The sequence below is a fragment of the Macaca thibetana genome, chromosome 8 (genome assembly GCF_024542745.1).
Source record: "Macaca thibetana thibetana isolate TM-01 chromosome 8, ASM2454274v1, whole genome shotgun sequence".
Classification (NCBI taxonomy): domain Eukaryota; kingdom Metazoa; phylum Chordata; class Mammalia; order Primates; family Cercopithecidae; genus Macaca; species Macaca thibetana.
This window is the reverse complement of record NC_065585.1, coordinates 45,854,158-45,875,637: the sequence shown is the minus strand read 5'-3', so window position 1 is coordinate 45,875,637 and position 21,480 is coordinate 45,854,158. Positions and strand designations below refer to the sequence as shown.

At 34.8% G+C, this 21,480-nt stretch overlaps 1 protein-coding gene across 9 annotated transcripts in view; it reads left to right on the top strand.

Annotated features, from left to right (window-relative positions):
- VPS13B (vacuolar protein sorting 13 homolog B) overlaps positions 1-21,480 on the top strand; it is an 859,202-nt gene that overhangs the window by 263,829 nt on the left and 573,893 nt on the right. For all 9 annotated transcript variants that reach the window (XR_007728201.1, XM_050801187.1, XM_050801183.1 and 6 more), the window contains 2 exons: positions 4,938-5,072; positions 5,833-6,006. Coding sequence is in view for 8 of the 9 variants with exons in the window: in XM_050801187.1 (XP_050657144.1) it covers positions 4,938-5,072; positions 5,833-6,006 (309 nt within the window). In the remaining variant the exon portion in view is untranslated. The remainder of the gene's footprint in view (positions 1-4,937; positions 5,073-5,832; positions 6,007-21,480) is intronic.

Below are 21,480 nucleotides of genomic sequence, written 5' to 3'. Positions count from 1 at the left end.
AGCATGAGAATGGACTAATTCACAGGAGGAAAATAGCAGTGCATTATTCTATATTTAATTTTATTATAAAAATTGGTAATTTTTTTAGATTATTGTATTGGTAGTGCAATATAACTTATATGTCAATTACCGTACCTTAGGGATACCCTCTTTCCTTCCTCTAGTGGACTATGACAATAGGATTTGAGTAAAGGAATATGCGAATACTTTGTAAAGCAGTTTTTCAAACGTGGGTATTTTCACTGTCTTTGTGATTGTCCTTTTGACTCATGTCAGCTTTCTTTACATTCTACAAAAACATTGTACTCCCTTTCTAAATTAAGTTCTGTATAAAGTTTAGCCAAGTTCTCACAGGTAAGTACCTGGAACAATAACTACAGTTATTTTGGCATCCGTAAGTAACAATAATAGTGACTAGCCTTAAGCCACTGTATTATAAGGTAAGGAATGCTGCCTATATCTGAAGCCACATTTTAGCTTATTTGCTCCTTTTGTTTCACCACATTGCTTCTCTAATCGTGAATTTCTTTTTACAATTTCTGAGAGAAGTATTCCTGTGAGTGCTGCCCTGAATTGTATAATGTCAAGACTGTACTCCCTTCTGCCTTTCTCTTGCCCACATTTGGGGCATTTTATAATTTCAGTTTGATGGTAGAGTGGAAAGAAACTACAATTATTTTTACCAGCAGCTTTTCTCTATTTGATATCAAAGTCTATCAAGAGATGAATATAACTTTTATATAAAAATCTCTTCCTAATAAAAATCTGAGCTTTTAGCACTAAAAACAAATTACTTTATTAAAAGCTTTTCTTAAGGGGAAATTATGACATCATGGTCTTTTAGTTGTTAAACCAAATTTAAAAATACTTGAGAAATGTAATGTTGTTGAAGGTGTTGAACTGTATTCTTGATTGTAGTTGTCTAAATCAAAGTGCTTTATATAGGTATATAAGATTCTTCTTCTTCTTCTTTTTTTTTTTTTGGAGACAGAGTCTTGCTCGTCGCCTGGACTGGAGTGCAGTGGTGTGATCTCGGCTCACTGCAACCTCTGCCTCCCAGGCTCAAGCAATTCTTGTGCCGCAGCCTCCTGATTAGCTGAAATTGCAGGTGCTCGCCACCACGCTTGGCTAATTTTGGTATTTTTAGTACAGATGGGGTTTCTCCACATTGGCCAGGCTGGTCTTGAACTCCTGACCTCAAGTGATCCTCCTGCTTCGGCCTCCCAAAGTGTTGGAATTACAGGCGTGAGCCACCACGCTTGGCCAAGATTGTTATCAGAAGATGTTTCAGACAACTTATGATAAGAGTCTTATATATAACATGTATGAGGTATTAAAAAATACTTATTATTTATGATTCAAGGTAGAGTATTAAGTTTTGGAAACTGTAAAAGAAGCCGTGTTATAAAATAATTTTAGAGAAACTCATTTGGTCTACCCATATTCTTTTGCTTTTGTATATACCAGAAACTAATTGAGATTTTTGGTTCTGAACACCATCAATGACTCTTTAGGGAATCTTTCAGTAGCTCTCGTTTGCTGACTACTATATAGGTTTCCTGTATTTCTTTTGAAAAATTGGTATTGAATGAGAGTCTGACCCTAAGGCATGAGAGCCAGGGGAGGGCAGGGTATTATTAAGTTCTATTTCTGTCTCATCATCTAACATAGTGATTGGAACAGGTTAAGTTATCCATTGATTATAGCTCCCTGCAACCACAGTAGATGTTAAATAGGGTTGCTCAGCGTCCTTTCTTATAAAGAAAAATGAGATCCAGGCTTTGCTACTTTCTGACTTGGGCCTTTGCAAAATCCTTATCCAATCCTTTTTTTATATATATAGAATGAAAATAGTAATAGCTCCTAAGGATTATTTTGTGTGTGCCAAATAAATAAAATAAACTAGGTATCATGCATGGCACTCAGTAAGTGCTCAGTGAATCTTAAGTGCTATGATTACTATTATTGATACTACTGCTGCTGCTTTTATTGCTGCTGCTGCTACTACTACTACTACAATGATGATGATGATTGTATTAGCATTTTTGGCATCATTTAATTTTCTGAGATATTAAAATTTCCTGAGACATGAATTTTGAGAATCTGTTAAAAAATGCTTTAAAATGCATAAATAAAGTTTTAGATACCATTTCATAGGTGTAATGAACTCCTTAAAGTGTGCTATAGACCATAGGTTTAGAACTCCTTCTCAGAGGATAATGGATACCACTTCAAATGGACACAATTCAGGTGGCAAATACTGGAAAATAGCAACCAATCATACACAGTTATATAAAGACAAAATGCAAATTAGCAAATTAATAGCTTCAAGTGTTATTCCGTTCTCATACTGCTGTAAAGAACTGCCTGAGACTGGGTAATTTATAAAGGAAAGACATTTAATTGATTCTCAGTTCCACATGGCTGGGGAGGGCTCAGGAAATTTACAATTATGGCAGAATGCGAAGGGAAGCAAGTACCTTCTTCAGATGGTGGCAGGAGAGAGAATTGCCAGCGAATGAGGAAGTGCCATGCTTTAAAAACCATTAGATCTTGTGAGAACTCCCTCACTATTGTGAGAACAGCATGAGGGAAACTGCTCCCATAATCCAGTCACTTCCCACCTGGTTCTTCCCTTAAAACCTTGAGATTATAACTCAACATGGGGTTTGGGTGGGGTCACAAAGCTAAACCATATCATAAGGGTTGATTTGGGACAAGGTATTTCTCAGGATAACATTGTCTAACCATTTGCAAATCATTTAATGTGCTTGTTAAATAGCAGAATTCTGGGCCATAGCTCAGGATGACTGAATCATAATTTCTTTGAGAGATTATGAGTCTTCTTGAATACCCTAAAGTTTAAAGTCAAGGAGTTTAGAATGTTTAATACAGCTATCATAGAAAGTGTATGATCTTCTTAACTATTCATACATAGTTAAAGAAGCTTCAAAAACAAAGGATGGAATTTATTTAACCAAAGTGTGGAAAGGGAAAAATAGGCGAAATCACATTGGTAGGTTTTCGTGAATAGTTGGCAAAATGAGTGACGAAGTCTTCTGTGATGGGATCAGATTGTGTTAAACATCCTAGATTTTTCACATAGTAACTTTTGTCCTCTGGGCAAAAATTAGTTACCTTCTCTAATCTATTGTATCCTCATCTGTAAAATGAAGATAATAATATCTATAATATAGGCCTGTTGTAAGGACTGAATGAGATAATGTACATAACACATACTGAAGTCCTCAGTAAATGTTAATTGATTAGAGTTAATTGTCATTATCATCATCATCATCATCATCACTATCATCATCGTTTTAGTGGTGGTTGTCCATACTGTCAATATTCTTAAGGTTTCTTTGCCTGTATAATTCTCACCTACCCGTAAGGATCAAAATGAGGTTCTGCCTTTTGATTATGTTTTTCTAACCATTTATTTATGGGAATCACTACCTTCTGTGCTTTTATATCCTTTAGCAAGTAGTATATAATAAAGATGTTAATATCTACTTTTTTGGTTAATTGATAAACATTTATTTGCTTCCTATTTATCTACACAGAGCAAGTGAATTTTACTTATAAGCTATTGTATTTTAACACAGGAGCTATTTGAGTTACAGGTTGAGTGATCCCCTACTCTGAAAATTCAAAATCTGAAATGTTCTAAAATCTGAAACTTTCTGAGAGCCAACGTGACTCTCAAAGGAAATGTTCATTGGAGCATTTTTGGTTTTTGATTTTCAGAGTGGAGATGCTCCACTGGTAAATATATAATACAAATATTCCAAAATTCAACAAAATCCAAAATTCAAGACACTTCTGCTCCCAAGTATTTTGGATAAGGCATCCTCGATCTGTATTTTGTTTCTGTTTCTTCATTTCACCTGACCAAGATATTTCAGAGAATTTGTTTACTCAGGTAGTTTTTTTTTTTTTTTTCCTGGAGATGGAGTCTCGCTCTGTCGCCAGACTGGAGTACTGTGGCGCGATCTCTGCTCACTGCAACCTCTGCCTCCCGGGTTCAAGTAATTCTCCTGCCTCAGCCTCCCTAGCAGCTCGGACTACAGGCGCATGCCACCATGCCCAGTTAATTTTTGTATTTCTTTTTTAGTAGAGACGGGGTTTTCCCCATGTTGACCAGGATGGTCTCGATCTCTTGACCTCGTGATCCGCTCGCCACGGCGGATCACGCCACGGTGCGTGCACCACCATGCCCGGCCTAGGTGGAGACATTTAAACATAAAACTACCTGAGTGAGGCCCGGCCGCGGTGGCTAACACCTGTAATCCCAGCACTTTGGAAGGCCCAGGTGGGTGGATCACCTGAGGTCAGGAGTTCAACACCCGCCTGGCCAATATGGTGAAACCCCGTCTCTACTAAAAATACAAAAATTAGCCAGGCTGATGGAATGCGCCCATAATCCCAACTACTAGGGAGACTGAGGCAGGAGAATTGCCTGAACCCAGGAGGCAGAGATTGCAGTGAGCTGAGACTGCACCACTGCACTCCAGCCTGGGTGACAGAGCGAGACTCTGTCTCAAAAAAAAAATAATAATAATAAAGTCTTCGCCTAAATTGACTGTATAAGTTAGATTTGTTTTAAAAAGAAAAATTTTACTCTGTTTTCTAAAGCCAAATATGATTTTTAAAACTGTTTGTTGTTTTTTTAAAAGTATTTGTACATTTACTTTTATTTCTTGTGCTTGACTAATCAAGAATTGACTGCATAAGTATAGTTATGAGAGTTCAGACCATTTATTTTAAATTTGCATCCTTTCACCTCTGAAACACTAAACTATGAAACCTAACACAAATACTGTAAGAACATCTGAGGTAGATAGTTAAAGTATAATTAAGTTTAAATGCCTTGGTGAAGGAGTATAAAAATTATTTAAATTCAATCGGCTAGTACATTTGCAGTTTTCTTTTATTAGGTGTGAAATCTAAGAATCTCCTGCCAACTCTTGAAGGCTCAATCCAGAATGTTGAATTGAAGTACTACAGCACATCATTGGTCAAATGTGCCTCTGGGACCATGGGATCAATAAAAATTTGTGCCAAAGCCCCAGGTATGTGCAGCTGGACCGTGTAAAACTTTATTGCCTGTATAGGAGAATTGGCCTTGCATTTTACAAGGAGCGTTACTGAAACAAGAATTTACTCATTGTTTCTATGAATCAGACATTTTAAATTTTTACTTAGAAATTTTTCTAATTGTGCCAGGATGATACTTCTTGACTTTAACAAATTAATTTTTATTTAGGCAAAAATACTTAGTTTTATGAATGGTTATGAGGGAGAAAAAGGAATGTTTATTATACTTTTTGGGGGAATAGGTGTGTGTGTGTATATATATGTGTGTGTGTGTGTGTGTGTATATATAAAAGACACTTAAAATTAAATTAAGTTGTTATTATAATATAATTAAATAGGAGACCCAATTGTTTTTAAATTTTGGTTGCAAATGACTTTACCTTCCTACCAATATTTTATTTCATAATATATTTTTAAAACTATTTATGATTTTTTTCAGTGCAAATTGATTTTAAGGTAACTTTATAAAGGTCCAGATTTCATTTAATTTTTAGAAGACAGTGTGTTGTTTCCTTTTATAACCTTTTCTGGACATGTTCTGCATTCATTAGCAAATATGAAAACTTAAGAGTTAAAAATGCTTTACATTTTATGAAACTCAGTATAATTAAATGTATAGCTAATATCAAATGAAATAGAAATGTTATATTATGGTGTTAGTATATTTTAAAATCAAACATTCTCAAGTGACTCATGTTTTATTTTTGTTATTGTCTTACAAATATTTCTTTTCAGTTGATAATGGAAAAGAGAAGTTGATTCCCTTGCTTCAGGGTCCTTCCGACACTAAAGACCTTCATGGCACCAAGTGGCTCAATGAGAGTAGAAAGCCAGAGTCTCTCTTAGCTCCAGATTTGATGGCCTTCACAATCCAAGTTCCACAATATATTGACTACTGCCACAATTCTGGTAAGTACAAACCTATCATTATTTCCTTATTTTGCATTTTTTTTTTCCCAGAAAGGCTTTTAAAATTGGTATTTTTTTTTTTTTTTTTTTTTAGCTATTTTTGTCAATTGGCTTTCTCTGCAGTTGTGCTTTTTCAAAATTTAGATTAAGAATTTTTGTATCACTTTTGTTAATTGAAATGTGTTTATAAATAATAATGATTTTATTTATATGAGAGAATTTAGCTGTATGTATAGTGGTTAACTTCAGATTCACCTATATAAGGAACAACTGAGTGTTAAAATATAGCATATCATTATAATGCAGACTTTCTAGGGATAGTAGCACTTTGTAACCCACAGTTTGTCATGTGTAAATTAGGTGGTTTTACCTTCTATAATTTTTTAGGAATGAAAAGATTTGATGGTAGAACTGAGAAAAAAATCTCAGAGGTCATTATCTCATATTTTATAGTTTTATTTTTTTCTAGTAGCACTTTGAATAGAATCTATTTCATTTTATTCTACACCGTAATAGCAGAGCTATACCTCTCATATTGAGAGGAGGTATCAGAAGGATCAATGAAGACTGAGACAAGAAAAATGTATGATAGGTAGAGATCACTATCAGCCATGAATTCACTTAGCCAGTATGTGGTTAGCAAAGTCAGGGTATTCAGTCAATGAGGCTAGCAATATGATAGTAATATAGACATTTGTTTTAAAAGATAGGTGGTCCACATTTTCTCTCTAGAAGTAACTGGCCAGTGAGTAGTTTCAAATAGTTGCTTAAGAGTAGAGCTTCATTAACATTATTCAACAACTACTGTAGCTTATAGAAAGTTTGTTCAGCACTAGTATGTTCAAGTAGAAACTATGAAAAGATTTGCAATTAACTGAGCAGAGACTATGTAGAGGTGAATATTGAATAAAGCAGTACACAAGTGAATATATAGAGGGACACAAAACATTTGAAAGATGAATATATTATGGTAATATTTGCAGTTGAGTGGCATCCACACTGAAAACTGGAAATTAGTATTTGAAAGGTGAGTCTAAGGATGCTGTCTGTCAGCATGCTTCTAAGGACAGCACACCTCAAAAATAAGATTTCAGCCTGGTAAGAATGGGTATGAAACCATAAAGAACGAATGACTAGAGGATGACTCCAGGATCCAAAGTAGGGCTGTCACTATGGAGAAAAGATTTTACCAATCTTTTAAGGCAGGGATTGGTAAACACTTTATTAAAGGGCCTGACAGCTAATATTTTAGGGTTTATGGCCCATACAGTCTCTATCTCAACTATTTCTGCTGTTGTAGCACAAAAATAGCTACAGACAAGACTTAGGTGAATGGATGTGACTATGTTTCAATAAAGCTTTATTTATAAAAGCAGTAAGTGGGCCAGATTTGGCCTATGTGGTTTGTCTAACATGGTTATAGGAAGAAGGAATTGGTGGATAAATATCATGGCTTTGTTAATCCTATTTAATCATGTTCCTTAAATATATTGTTTAGTAAACTTCTTTATAGAATTACCCATATAATAATTTTTGTTTTCAAATAATAAACCTAAGATGATACTAAAATGACCAGACCATTCAGTTACAATTTTGATACCTAAGAAGAGATTAATCTTACTAGAATCTTGCCACTGAAGAAAATTCATGAGTTAGACAGGAACTCCTAATACTTGTTTTACCATATATATAATTAAAATAAATTAATAAGTTGAGTGTATTTAAATAATCTGTTCTTCTAACAATATTTATATTATCTTTTGTAATTTAAATGCGTTTCTAGGGTCACAAAATTTTATTTGTGTTTTAAACTTTTTATATGGCTCTAAAAGTAAACTAGTATAGGAAAAATTATCTGTGACACCTATAATATTTATAAAGTTTTAACTTTTTCTTGCTGTCAAGGAAATTCACCTAATCTGCAACATTAGTGTTATGTATAGTGGTATGTTTATGGATTTGTGTGTAAAATTTTAATGTGATCATGTATTTAGTGCTTTGAAAATTTTCCTTTGGGTATGTTTTAAACCTAAAATGTAATATATTTTAACTTAAAACTACATTCACATAGTTTATTTGGGGCATTTTTAAATTTAAATTTTTCATCTACCCTAGAACTGCCACCCACATTCATGGCTTAGGTATTTATGATATGGTTTAGAGAGCTAATAAGTACTATTTTTATGCCAGTTTTAAAATAATTTGGATTAATCTTATGTTCTTATAACAAGATTTAAATTGGGTGTGTATGTGAGTATGACTGATGTTATAGACAAATCATAAGTAAATCTTAAATGAAAAAATTAATAATTCATTAACAGTCCTTCAGGACTTTACTAAAATATTATACTTTCAGCAAGTACTTTCCTGACCGTTATATCTAAATTTCTCTCTCTGTCTCCTACACACATATTGACACTTCTTAATTATTTCTCTACACTTCTTTAGTTTTCCTTAGTGCTTATCAGAATCTACCATACTATATATATTAATGATTTATAATGTTGATTGTTTCCCCTGCTATTAGAATTTTATGCTTCATTTGGGCAGGATGTTTTGTGTCTTTTTGGTCACTGCTGTATTCCCAGTGTCTAGACCAGTACCTGGCACATAAGCTAACAATAAATACTTATTGAATGAATAAGCTAGTAACTGATGATTACATTTACTTTTCTTTGGTTTTTGAAGTTGAAGCATCTAATGGAATAGAGACAGAAATCTTTCCAGAGGCTTAAGGGAAGAAAAAGATGTTAGGTGGTTAAATCTTTTAGGTGAACTGTTAAAGGGAAGCATGAGTGGTCTCTGCTTGTGTTTTCACATACAGATAGATGTCTAGGTGAGGTTGTTAATGAACTTTTCCCATGGGCTTATAGAATTTGAATGATGATCATACTAACTGGCTTTTTTAGGGTCATGACATGACGTGTGGAAGACAGCTGCCCCTTGTGCATATACTCAAATTGAGGGGGATGGGTGGTTAAACTGGGGACCAGCAAATGTTGCAGATGCTATGTAAAAGTCAATTAGAAAGTGAGCTTTTAGAGGAGCTAATTACCTAGGCAGCCTTTCGACTGTGATTTGAGAATGTGAGGGAATGGACAGCTTTATTAATGGGGATTTGGAATTATGATGGAAAGAAATATTAATGGTATTAGTAAAACTCATAAAAACAGTACTTTACAATTAAAAAATCACATTTGTATAAATTATTTTATTTGCCTACAAATCAAAACTGTTTTAGGCAGAGAAAATATAATTTGTGCCTTGCAGAGGAGGAAATAGATGCCTAGAAGTTCAATGACTTGTCCAATTGCCTAGCAAGTCAGACTTTGAACTAGAACTTGGAACTTCTAACTGTACATTTTCCCACCATGTTGGGTGTTGGGCTGTTTATCATTTTCTCTTTTAACCTTAGAATCCACCTCACTGAACACTACATCCTTCAGTCTTAAAAGTTCCTAATGTAAAGGATCTCCTTTTTTACTTTATATTAAGCACTGTCAAAAGAGCCACACTGTCATGATCTTACAGCATTGCTTTGTCTTTGAAGTTTCAGCAATTCCCTTTACACTTACCCCTCTTCCCTCCTTGATTGCATTCTGTACTTGACAAACTCTGATTAACAGCAAAGGAGCTGAATGCTTTTATTAGAATACAATGTGCCAGCACACATTCTGTATTTATGGTTACTACTCAGGGGAACCATTTAATGTCACATTTCTTAGTTTTGTATAGATACAACAGGTCAAATAGGGAAATAGATGCTTCACTGGTTCCTTTGTAGGTAGAAGCACTTGGTGACTATAACTGATATATGTAAAACATTTAAAAATAGGTTCTGCCAGGTGCAGTGTCTCATCTCTGTAATCCCAGCACTTTGGGAAGGGTGAGGTGGAAGGATCACTTGAGCCTGGGAGGAAGAGGTTGCAATGAGCCAAGATCGCATACTGCACTGTAGTCTGGTTGACAGAATGCAGCCCTGTCTCAAAAATAAATAAAAATAAAAATGAGGCTCTAAATATTTTTCTTTCCCCCCCCTTTTCTTGTTTTTGGAGATAGAACCTTGCCCAGGCTGGAGTGCCGTGGGCATGATCTCAGCTTACTGAAATCTCCGCTTCCTGGGTTCAAATGATTCTCATGCCTTACAGAGGCGCACCACCGTGTCTGGCTAATTTTTGTATTTTTAGTAGAGATGGGGTTTCACCATGTTGGCCAGGCTGCTCTTGAACTCCTGGCCTCATGTAATCCACCCGCCTTGGCCTCCCAAAGTGTTGAGATTACAGGCATGAGCCACTGTGCCCGGACTCCCTTGTCTTTTTAATATAGACTTTGGCTCTTCTTATGCTATATTTTGCGTATGATTCGTAGCAGGTTCTGCTTGCTAAAGAGTTCTGAGTCTTTGTTAATCATGGTATTAATGTGTAAATAAATTTTGGAGTGTCTGCTATTTAGGGATATAAAATGACCATGAATTACTATCAGCTTAGAATCAAAAGAATTTAGGCCATCATTTCAATTTCTTTTTTTTTTTTGAAACGGAGTCTCGCTCTGTCACCCAGGCTGGAGTGCAGTGACGTGATCTTGGCTCACTGCAACCTCTGCCTCCCAGGTTCACGCCATTCTCCTGCCTCAGCCTCCCAAGTAGCTGGGACTACAGACGCCCGCTACCATGCCCAGCTAATTTTTTATATTTTTAGTAGAGACGGGGTTTCACTGTGTTAGCCAGGATGGTCTCAATCTCCTGACCTCGTGATCCACCCACCTCGGCCTCCTGAAGTGCTGGGGTTACAGGCATAAGCCGTTGCGCCTGGTCTGTCATTTCAATTTCTAAGACAGTGTTAGGAGTTCTGTTTACATATCTCCTGCTTTCTATTTGCTCTAGCTCTGCTGGCCTTTTTTGATGTTCTCTGTGGTGGTTATGTATTTACATATACTGTTTTTTCTGTCTAGGATTCTCACAACCATCCTTACCCTTTTTATACCTGTTTATTTCCAGCTCAGTCTCAAGATCTCAGCTCAACTATTATTTATCCAAGGAAGCCTTCTGTGACTCTGCCTTTTCCCTACTCCCTCCCAAGCCACTCAGTTTAATTAAGTACCTCTTTTACATTCTTTCATAGCTGTTAAGATGGTGTATATTTATATATGTCTTTACCACTTGACAGTAAGTTCCATGCGGGCAGAATTAATCACTGGTTGCTTACCATTTTATCTCCAGGGCCTGTCATTGATTAATGCACAAAGAATGCATAAGAAATCATTTGTTGAATGAATGAATAAATGAATGAACATTTATGACAGATGTTCAAGGGTATAAATTTGACAGATAAATAGTAGGTTCTTAATACATGTTAGCCTCCTTTTCTTTTCTCTATTTCTGTTTCTTCCTCCTCTTCCTTTTCCTTCTGCATATATCTACCACTAGAGAAAATATCTACCAATATCTTCCTCTGTAAGATAGTTCTAATTACTATTAGATTATTTATTCACTGGACTGTAACTTCCATTTCCTGGTCTGATTTTATTCTTATAAATGACGTGAAATAATGTATCAGCCTGAAACATACCTGACAACACATATTGTTTTACCTTTCTTACCTTTTTTTTCCTTCCTTTCATTTGGTATTCATCCTCTTTAGTCTCCAGCATTTACTGCTATGGTTGATCATACCCTTTCTATTCGATCCTTAGTCTCTCTTGGCTTCTAAGTGTTCAGAGACAAGTCTCTATAGCAGTGGTCCTCAACTGTTTTGGGCACCCGGGACCTGTTTCATGGAAGACAATTTTTCAAAGGACTTGGGTGGTGGGGGATGGTTTCCAGATGAAACTTGTCCACCTCAGATCATCAGGCATTAGATTGTCATAAGGAATGTGCAAGCTAGATCCCTTGCGTGCACATTTCACAACAGGCTTTGTGCTCCTATGAGCATCTAATAGTGCTGCTGATCTGACAGGAGGCAGAGCTCAGGCAGTAATGCTTGCTTGCCTGCCCACTCCTCACCTCCTGCTGTGTGGCCCAGTTCCTAACAGGCCATGGACTGGTACGGGTCCATGACCCAGGGGTTGGGGACCCCCTGATCGATAGGTCTTTTTTGTTTTTGCACTTCTTGTGAATGGAGGTGCTGACTGCCCTTTGTTTTGGACTGTCTATTCAAAGATGTTCTTATAGTGAACAGCCTTGGAAGACAAATGTCATGTCTCATTCTGGAGCAAAGAGAAAGCATGCTTACTGTTATAAAACATTTGGTTCCTTAACTTAGGGTTCATCTCCTGTTACGTAATTCACTGCATGTACAGGCAGCCATCTGAAGAAACCTGCACACAATCACCTCTGTGAGACTTGTGGGCAAAGGGAACAGATGCAAATATGTTGATACTGGTATTGCTTCCTGTGCCATAGGTAATAAAGTCCTTATCTGTGACTTGGGATCTTTGTCTTCTGCAGCCTTCATGAAACTGTGGTAGTGCATGATCTTAGGTCCCTCACAATTCTTGACACCAGAACAATGTCGTTTCTTGGTTTTCCTTGCTTTGTTCCTCTCCTCAAAGATGTTTCTTTTTTCTGTTCCTTAAGTGTAGGTTGTTACCAAGATTATATTATTGATCCTGTCTTTGTATCTGAATGATCTAATCAATACTTCTATTTTCAGCAACCAACCATAAGTTTATATCTTTCTGTCCATTTATTTTCTTTTGACATCTGGACTGCAAATTTTAGCTGCTTCTTAAATATTTTCTTTGGATATTTTAATGGTCCTAACACATTCAAAACTAAACTCAGTATAATTTTTTATTCCCTATTTCATGCTTCATTATTCACTCTTTCAATTAATGGCACTATTTCCCTTTTAATACTCTCAATTTCACCACTACCTCAATTCTGCCTTCTTTCTTCCCTGCACAAGGTTGATGTTTTACAAAAGCTTCTACCACCCCACCAATTAAATATCCTAGGTAAAACATCATATATTCAGTAATTTTTGATATGATTTGTCTTCACATTGTCAAACCGACTACTTCCACTACATGTTTGAAAATGTCTTCTTTAAAATGTTACTCTAAAATTTAACACAGTCCTCCACATACCACAAAGTACAATATATATACTTCTCAGATTTGTATAGGGAACTTCTCTTCAGTTGCTGCTTGTCTTGAGTTTGTATGCTACTTGGAAACCATGGATCTTTTTCACACGAAGTACTCTTAAGTCATTTTTACATATTTTATATGTCTACATTAGTTTATGAACCTATGTGGAAAGCTGTATACTTATTTCTATGAAATTTTACCTAATTGATTTTGGTCCACCATTAACAAAGAAGATACCTTTTTTTTTTTTTTTTTTTTTTTTTTGAGACGAAGTCTTGCTCTGTCACCCAGGCTGGAGTGCAGTGGCGCGATCTCGGCTCACTGCAAGCTCTGCCTCCTGGGTTTATGCCATTCTCCTGCCTCAGCCTCCCATGTAGCTGGGACTACAGGCTCCCACCACCACGCCCGGCTAGTTTTTTTGTATTTTTTTGTAGAGACGGGGTTTCACCATGTTAGCCAGGATGATCTCGATCTCCTGACCTTGTGATCCGCCCGTCTCGGCCTCCCAAAGTGCTGGGATTACAGGCTTGAGCCCCCGCGCCCAGCCGACGATACCTTTTAAAGTATCTGCTTAGCTGCAGTCACTTGTGCAATTCAGATGCACATGCTATGTTTGCTTTTAATATAATGGAACTAAAAATAACGTTTTTTACTAAGGTAAGAAAAGTAGATTTATATGATTATGATGTTGTTTTAAAATAATTTAAAATAAGTGTTCTTCTTAAAGTATCTTTAAATGTAATACCAATGTAAACCAGTCTTTGTATTATCTTGTATAATTTGTTTCAGAATTAAGTAATATAAAATTTTTAACTTTACCAAATTGTTATAAATTAAAAATAATTTAAAATTTTACTCATCAAACATGGGAAACTTTTGATCATTGCTATTGGAAAGGAAAGCCACAATTACAATTCTAATCTCTGTCAATTTACTGTTACATTGGGAGGTAGTTCTTTCTCTTGATTAAAACATACCAGCAAACAGACACACTCTTTTGTTTCACCATTTGGAGTTGGTTGGTTAGAATATATTGTTTAGGAGTTTTAAAAATGGAGACAGTATTTTATATTGTAAGTTTTAATTTGTAGAGAATGTCTGTTTTGGTTTCAAAAAATTCTGCTCCTAATGTAGAAATAAGTGAATTGCCTTGAAGTTATATGTTTAGTATTTTTGACAGAACACATGAGTAAGAATGCTTATATATTGTAGCAATTAAAGACAATTCACATTTGTGGTTTGGGCATAAATGTGTAAAAATTATACCCATCTATCTTATTACATTTCCTCTTTCCTCCCTGAGGACTTTACTATGTACTTTATCTGTAATTGTTGCCAGTTTTCTATCATGTTCCCACTGGGCTTCTGGTGCAAAAAATCTTATCCTCTTGATGACAGAGCTTGCCTGAATGATTTCATGCTCCTAGCATTTTTGTTCACGGGAATTAGGGGCAAAATGTAACTACAGCTGAACAGAGCATCTATTTTTGTAATTTTGGAGTTTAGGCTCTGTTATTGGAACTAAATGAAGAGATGCAGGTGTTCTCCAGTCCAAGCCCTTTGGGAGTTTTGATGGTAGATGCTTGAAAAGAAAATGCATGTGTTTCCACAGTCAAACAGCAGCTGTGAGACAAGGATTTATGCTTTTCTCAGAACTTTGGGATTTCAAAATGTTACATTTAATCACAAGCCCAGAAAGGGGAGCAAATGTTAAAGATGTTACGCATAAAAGTAAGTTTACTGATTTCTTTACCACACGAACTAGTTGTGGGAACGTAGGAAGTAAGTACTTTTTAATCATAATGCAAGCAATTTCTAAAGGATTATGATAATTGTAAGGACATTGCCTTTTGAAAATGTTACATTTTTAGTGCAGAGAATTTTTTTATCCTACTAATTTCTTAAATTATATTGATTTTTTGCCATTTAGAGATGCAGACACAAGACGAAAGGTATGGTAAACTCTTTGTCATACGCATTTTAATTTTTTTCCCCAGAAAGTTTAATAAATATTTTATTGTAAAAACAATATTTTCAGGTACTAGAAATGTCAGGTTCTAGCTAGGATAGTAACTAAGGGAATTAACAGATATTTAAATACAGGTGTATATTTAAATGTTTACACAAAACAAAGCATATATATATACACGTTTAAAATATTTTTTCTTTTTTCAAATCATGAAATTACTTTGTGTTGCAGTTGATTTTCAAATTTATCTTTATTAAAGCACCACCTTGCAGTATTTCTTTGCCATTCTCCTGTTTTTATTGCTCTACTTTTTTAGCATAATCATTCATTTATTCATCTAACAAGTATTTATTGCATATTTTTTGTGCGTAGAACTACAATGATGCATCAAAGTTTCTACAGTGAATCAACTTCTAATGAGGAGTAAGCATGTAAACAACTACAGCTGCATGAATGAATGATATAAAGGCTTATATTTTGGGTTCAGCTTCATCCATTATAAATTATGTTACTTTGAGGAAGTAAACCTTTCTGAGTATTGGTTTCTTTTTTTCTTTACTTTGTTTTGAGATAGGATCTTACTCTGTCATCCAGGAAGGAGTGCAGTGGTGCTTGCATCCTCTACCTCCTGGGCCCAAGAGATCCTCCTCCCTGAGTCTCCCGAGTAGCTAGGACTACAGGCATGAGCCGCCACACCTGGCTAAATTTTTTTTGTGTTTTTTTTTTTTTTCTGTAGAGACAGAGTCCCACAATGTTGCCCAGGTTGGTCTTGAACTCCTACATTCAAGCGATCTTTCCACCTTGGCCTCCCAAAGTGTTGGGATTATAGGCGTGAGCCACAGCGCCTGGCCTAGTGTTGGTTTGTCGTCTATAAAATGGAGATACTCTTATCTGCTTACTAAGATTGCTGTGAAGATTAAATTAAATACTGTATCCTCAAGTACATTGTAAACTTTAAAGCATAATGTGGATTTTAAGTATTAATTATTCTGTTCAAAATAGTACCCTATATTAACCAGTCATTGAAAATGTAAGGTTTTTCTCTCAGTTGTTTCTTTTCCTTGCTTAATCTCAACATCCCAGCTAGTGGTATCTACTTTAAATTTTGTCTCAAGGTAAAAATGTGCAAACCTATGATTATGCATTTCTGAAGCTAGGAGCAAATCCTTTACATAGTTTCGTTATTCTCCTTCCACATTGAAATACACCCTGGAAGGTATGATGTGAGGAGTCAGGAACAGTTGCAATAGCAACAGGAAATTACTTCGCTTGCTTCCTTTGAAAGGTCCCAGATTCTAGAAGGAAGCCAGAGGGAGAAATCCCTTGAGCCTTAAGGGTAACCAGTTTCCCTCATTTATATAGCACAAGGTCAATTTTTTTGCATTTTTTACTGCTTGTATAGTAAAAATAAACTGGCATTGAGAGTAAATAGTAGCTTCATTAGTAAGTAGTAAATTAATATACAAAAAGTATTTGGATTGTATACTGGGCTGCAGGTGAACTTCACTAGAAAATATGGACTGTCTCATAATTTGTTTAAAGTATGTTTTATATGGATCAAAAAGGTACCATTATTGCTTTATTTTCTACTTAGAATATAATATATGTTTTCTATGTGAGTTTTTATTTTTGCAACTCATAGCTTTTGTGTTTAAGATCCAGTGACATTAACCTTGTGATCCTGTGCAGATTTTGAAGTTGGCTGTATAGTAGCTTTCATATAGGCCAAAAGAGGAGTAGAAGCTGTAGTGAACCCATAGGAGTTGCTTTACAAAACACTTAGGGGTGAAATGCACATCAGTCTTTCCTACCTGCCCCTTCTCCTAGTTGTTCTATCCCGTCTAGAAAAAACCTCATTCTACTGACAGCCTTTGCATTCCTTTTATTCAGTCCAGTATACATGGGAATCATTCTTATACCATTGCATTGTTTTGCAAGTGAGACTCAGTTGTCTGTTAATATGTGAGAGTTTAAGTGTTTTACTGAGGATATATCTGTTTTATTTTCACCTCCCTTTGACTTTTGCCCTTCCTCCTCCCCATCCCTTTCCTCTCCCCTCCCTTCCCAATTAATTACTCCCTTCTAAGGACAACCATAGCACTTTTGCTGTATCCTGCTGCAAATAGTCTTAACTGTTTATAGGATTCCTTCCCCATGAAGTTGGGAGTTCCTAATGGCAGGGAACCATAACTAGTGTATGATAGGTATTCAGTAAACATAGGCTGGTCCAAAGGAAATTATTTTTGCCATTTGGGCATAGCCCTATTGTTTGCAGGTACATATTTCATTTCTGAATTGCTCTATGGGGAAAAATGTAGTCTGGCTTCAGTCTGTTAAAGAATAATTTTTAAATGTAAAATCATAACTCTCATATAGATATATAAGTTAGACAAGTGCTAAAGATTTTATTTAACTCATCATTAATGAGAGAACCAGGCATATGTTACAACTAGATCAAAGGAGAATTTAAAAAACAGAGGCATTTGTTGATCAGTAATATTAAAATAGATTTGGAAATGAATAAACTGGCTTTTTCCTTAATGGGGAAATGAGATCAATTGAACTTCTACCTGACAGAATTTGCCCACCGTCAGTCAAGAATTATTTTGCTTTGCTATCAGTTATCTATAATTTACTGATTTGTAAAATAGTGTAAAGGCAATGAAAGGTGCAGAGTAACATAGAGTCAGAATCAGGTAACCTGAAAGGGTGTGCTTTTAACAATGTAGAGTTCTACATTGAAGCACAATTTATTTCCTAAAAGCCTTACTTAATTCCAGATGGCTAGGATATTTTTAGCTATGGGTGGTTTAAATATAGAGGCAGATCAGAAATAATTTTATGAAGGTTTAGTGTATGGTGGGAGAATTAAAGGGAAATGATACTACCAGCAGAGGGCAGTAGTGAAGTAACAGTTTCTTAAAGACAAAGGAAATATTGATTGTTGATAATTCTGGGCTAATTCTGTCGACCTTAACTTGAGTTTTACTTTTCAAATATTGCTGTACTAAATTCCTTTCAGCCAGCTGCTTTGCCAGTACCTGAAACTTGCCAGATTAAGGCTCATTTTGGTTTTGTTTTAGGCTTTGTTAATGAAATAAATAAATAAAATATTCTAATCTTGTTTTAGTTAAGTAAATAATGTGTTCTAACTTATAAATACTTATGGCAAATATTTGAGTTATCTATTGTAGATTAGGTGTTGCTTTAGGTATTAAGGAGATATGTGTGTGTGTGTGTGTGTGTATATATCTCCATACTGTATAGATAGATAGATACCTCTCCTTATCTATGATGAGTTATGATATGATCTATGATAGATGGATATATGTAGCTATCTACACACATGAAAGTAGAGTTTCCAAGCCTCACCAAAGTAACATTCTGTTGATTATGATATTTTAATTTTAGTAGTTAATTTATTCTATTTTCTATGAGAATAAAACACTTAATATAGTATTATTTGAACTATCAGAAGTCTTTCTTTGAATCTAAAAATGACATCTAATTTCCACTAAAAGATAAAATCTGAAATATTGTGAAAATATCTATCTGAAAAAATATGATAGCCAAAGTTGTATAAAACTCAATTGTAGATAAATAATAAAAATACAAATACACCATAGAAAAATGGCCAAAGGGGACAAAAGTAAGAAGCACAAATGATCAAAAACACATCAAAAATTCAAATTAACAAGTAGTCAAAGAAATCGATGTTAAAACACTAAGGAACATTTTTTTACCTGTGAAATTGATAAATGTTTACTACATGATAAAACAAAACTGAGGAATTTATAATGAGAGGAGTACTTCCATAAAAGTCTGGCAGGTATATGAATTAGTACAGAGTCTCTAAAAACCAATTTAGCAAAATGTATGAAGAATTTAAGGGTGGTTATCTTTTATAATCCCAGTTCTAAAACTATATCCCAAGTGAGTAATCCAAGATGCATTTGAAAGACTTATATTTAAAGTATAAGGGTATTTATGTCAGCTTATTTATGATAATCACAAATTATCTTTGTTGTCTAATAGTAGGTAAGTTACCTAATAAAACAGTGTATTCATAGAAGGATATCTTTGAAATTAGCCAGTAGGAAGTATTTGATGTCAAAAGAAAATGTTCATATTAAAAGCTTGTGTGAGAAAATAAAAGTATAAACCTACATATAAGATTCCAGTTTTGTAAAATTTCTTCAATATATACATATGAATATATGCATGCATATATATATGTATTTATAAAAAGTTACTTTTAATAGTAATTAGCAGTGCTTAATGGGATTATGGGTCAACTCCCAGTCATACTTTTACCCTTCTATGTTTTTTGATATTTTCTGCAAACATAATAGACATTAAAAAATATTTCTTCTCCAAAATTACTTATTTTCAACCAATCATTTAGAGATCATTATGGTTATTTGGCTCACACATAGTATTCTTGCCCACTGAATTCTTATATAACCTTTAATAATGAAATAAAATTTCATTTTTAAAGAATACGTGTATCCTGAAAGTCACAGAGTCTATAGCTCAATTTTTGAAGATGCTTTGGGGTGCAGGTAGGAGGGATCTCAGTGTGTATATGAATAAAATACCAAATTTTAAGGTAATCGTAATTTGCATTTCTCTTTGAATAGTTTTAGTCTAGTGACTAAAATGTTTAAAATTACTTTATTTTTCTGATAATTGTTTTCTAATGATAAATAAAATTTGTCTTCTTTTTGATGCATAGTTGGAATTTTATCATTAGTCAACTACCTGAGATAGTACAAAAAAAAAGAACCTTCAATGACTTATGATCCAGGATCCAGATATTCACTTGAAAAATAGTTCTTTGACTATTTGCATGTATTTTGACATAGGAACAAAGATATTGATTGTCATAGTTAAACTCCAAGTTCAGCTGGGTGTGGTAGTTCATGCCTGTAATCTCAACACTTTAGGAGGCTGAGGTGGAAAGATCACTGAGTCCAGGAGTTTGAGACCAGCCTGGACAACATAGTGAGGCCCTTGCCTCTATAAATGAATGAATGAATGAATGAATGAATGAATGAATGAATGAATGAAAGAGAAAGAAAGAGAAAAAGAAATCAAGGTCAACTCATGAAATCTTTTTTTGTTAAACCTTTGATGAAGTTGAAATATTCCAAATTCTTAATGGAAACTAGTGGAAGTTAATAGTCTAGATAATAATCTTACAGGGAGAGTTAAGAACAATAGTAAATTTGAATAATATCTAAAATCATCTACTTCAGGTAAAATAGGTTTAGTTGAGAGAATGCAATATATACTTCTGTAGAGACACTATCTAGGTATTTATCAGCGTATCTATAATAGGACATTAGACGTTGATGATATTGCCACTCTTTTTTGTTTTTACCCTCGCTTCCAGTCAGTTCCTCTCTTCTTGATTTGGGCTTTATTTAGAATTATTAGCTATGGTTAGTGTTACTTTGGGCTCAAGTTGAGAAATGGAACATTTCCTTGGGGTAGCTGGATAAAGGTTGACAGAGACAAAGGAAAAGTCAAGAATCTAAAGACGATTCATTTCTATGTGGGCATGAGAATTTCTGAAATAATGAGCTGTAGTTGATGAAAAACAAGCAGAGCTTAGTGAATAATCTTTTCAGGAAGAAAGAAGGTGACCAGGCCAAAATATATCACCTCTGACAGGGTGATAAATAGCTACTGAATGGAGAGGAAAGAGTGAAGGAGGAACAGGCAATATTAAAGTAAGTTACTGGTAAGTTTTTAAAAAATCAGTTTGATATTGTTAAATCATTAGTCATCAGTTATCCTAGAAACAAGATTTGTTATAATGACTTATCCTGTGTAGAAAAATACATATATTTTGAGTGGGAGACTTTCAAGATCATTTCTAGTCCAGAAGAAAAGAAAAGGCAAACATTTTATTTGGGCAAGTGTCATTAGAGTTAAGCATCTGGTGAGTGGAGGAGGTAAGACTGACTCTTGTTGTCTGGAGTTCTTTTTATTATGTATATTACTTTAAATGGCTATTTTCAGGTGACCATGTAGTTTCCTTTATTCATTCAACACATATTTTCTTGGTGCTGGAACCTTATGATATAAAGATGAACAAGACCCTTTTAACTCTTGTTAATGAGCTTATATGTAGTTCATTGACAGAGACATACAGGTAAGTAGACATTTAAAATGTAGTTCAAAGAATGCCACAAAACAAGGTATTATGAGTTCACATTGAAAGAAATCCTTAACCCAGTCTTTGCGAATTGGAAAAGGATTCCTGGAATAAGTCATGTCTAAGATGAGTCCTTAATTAAGGGTTGGAGAAGAAACAATTGGTCAAGTTTGGCTAAACTGTAAATAATTTCTGTGTAATTGAAGCTTTGAATGGGATGGGATCAATGGTAATAGTTTGTGCCTGATAAGAT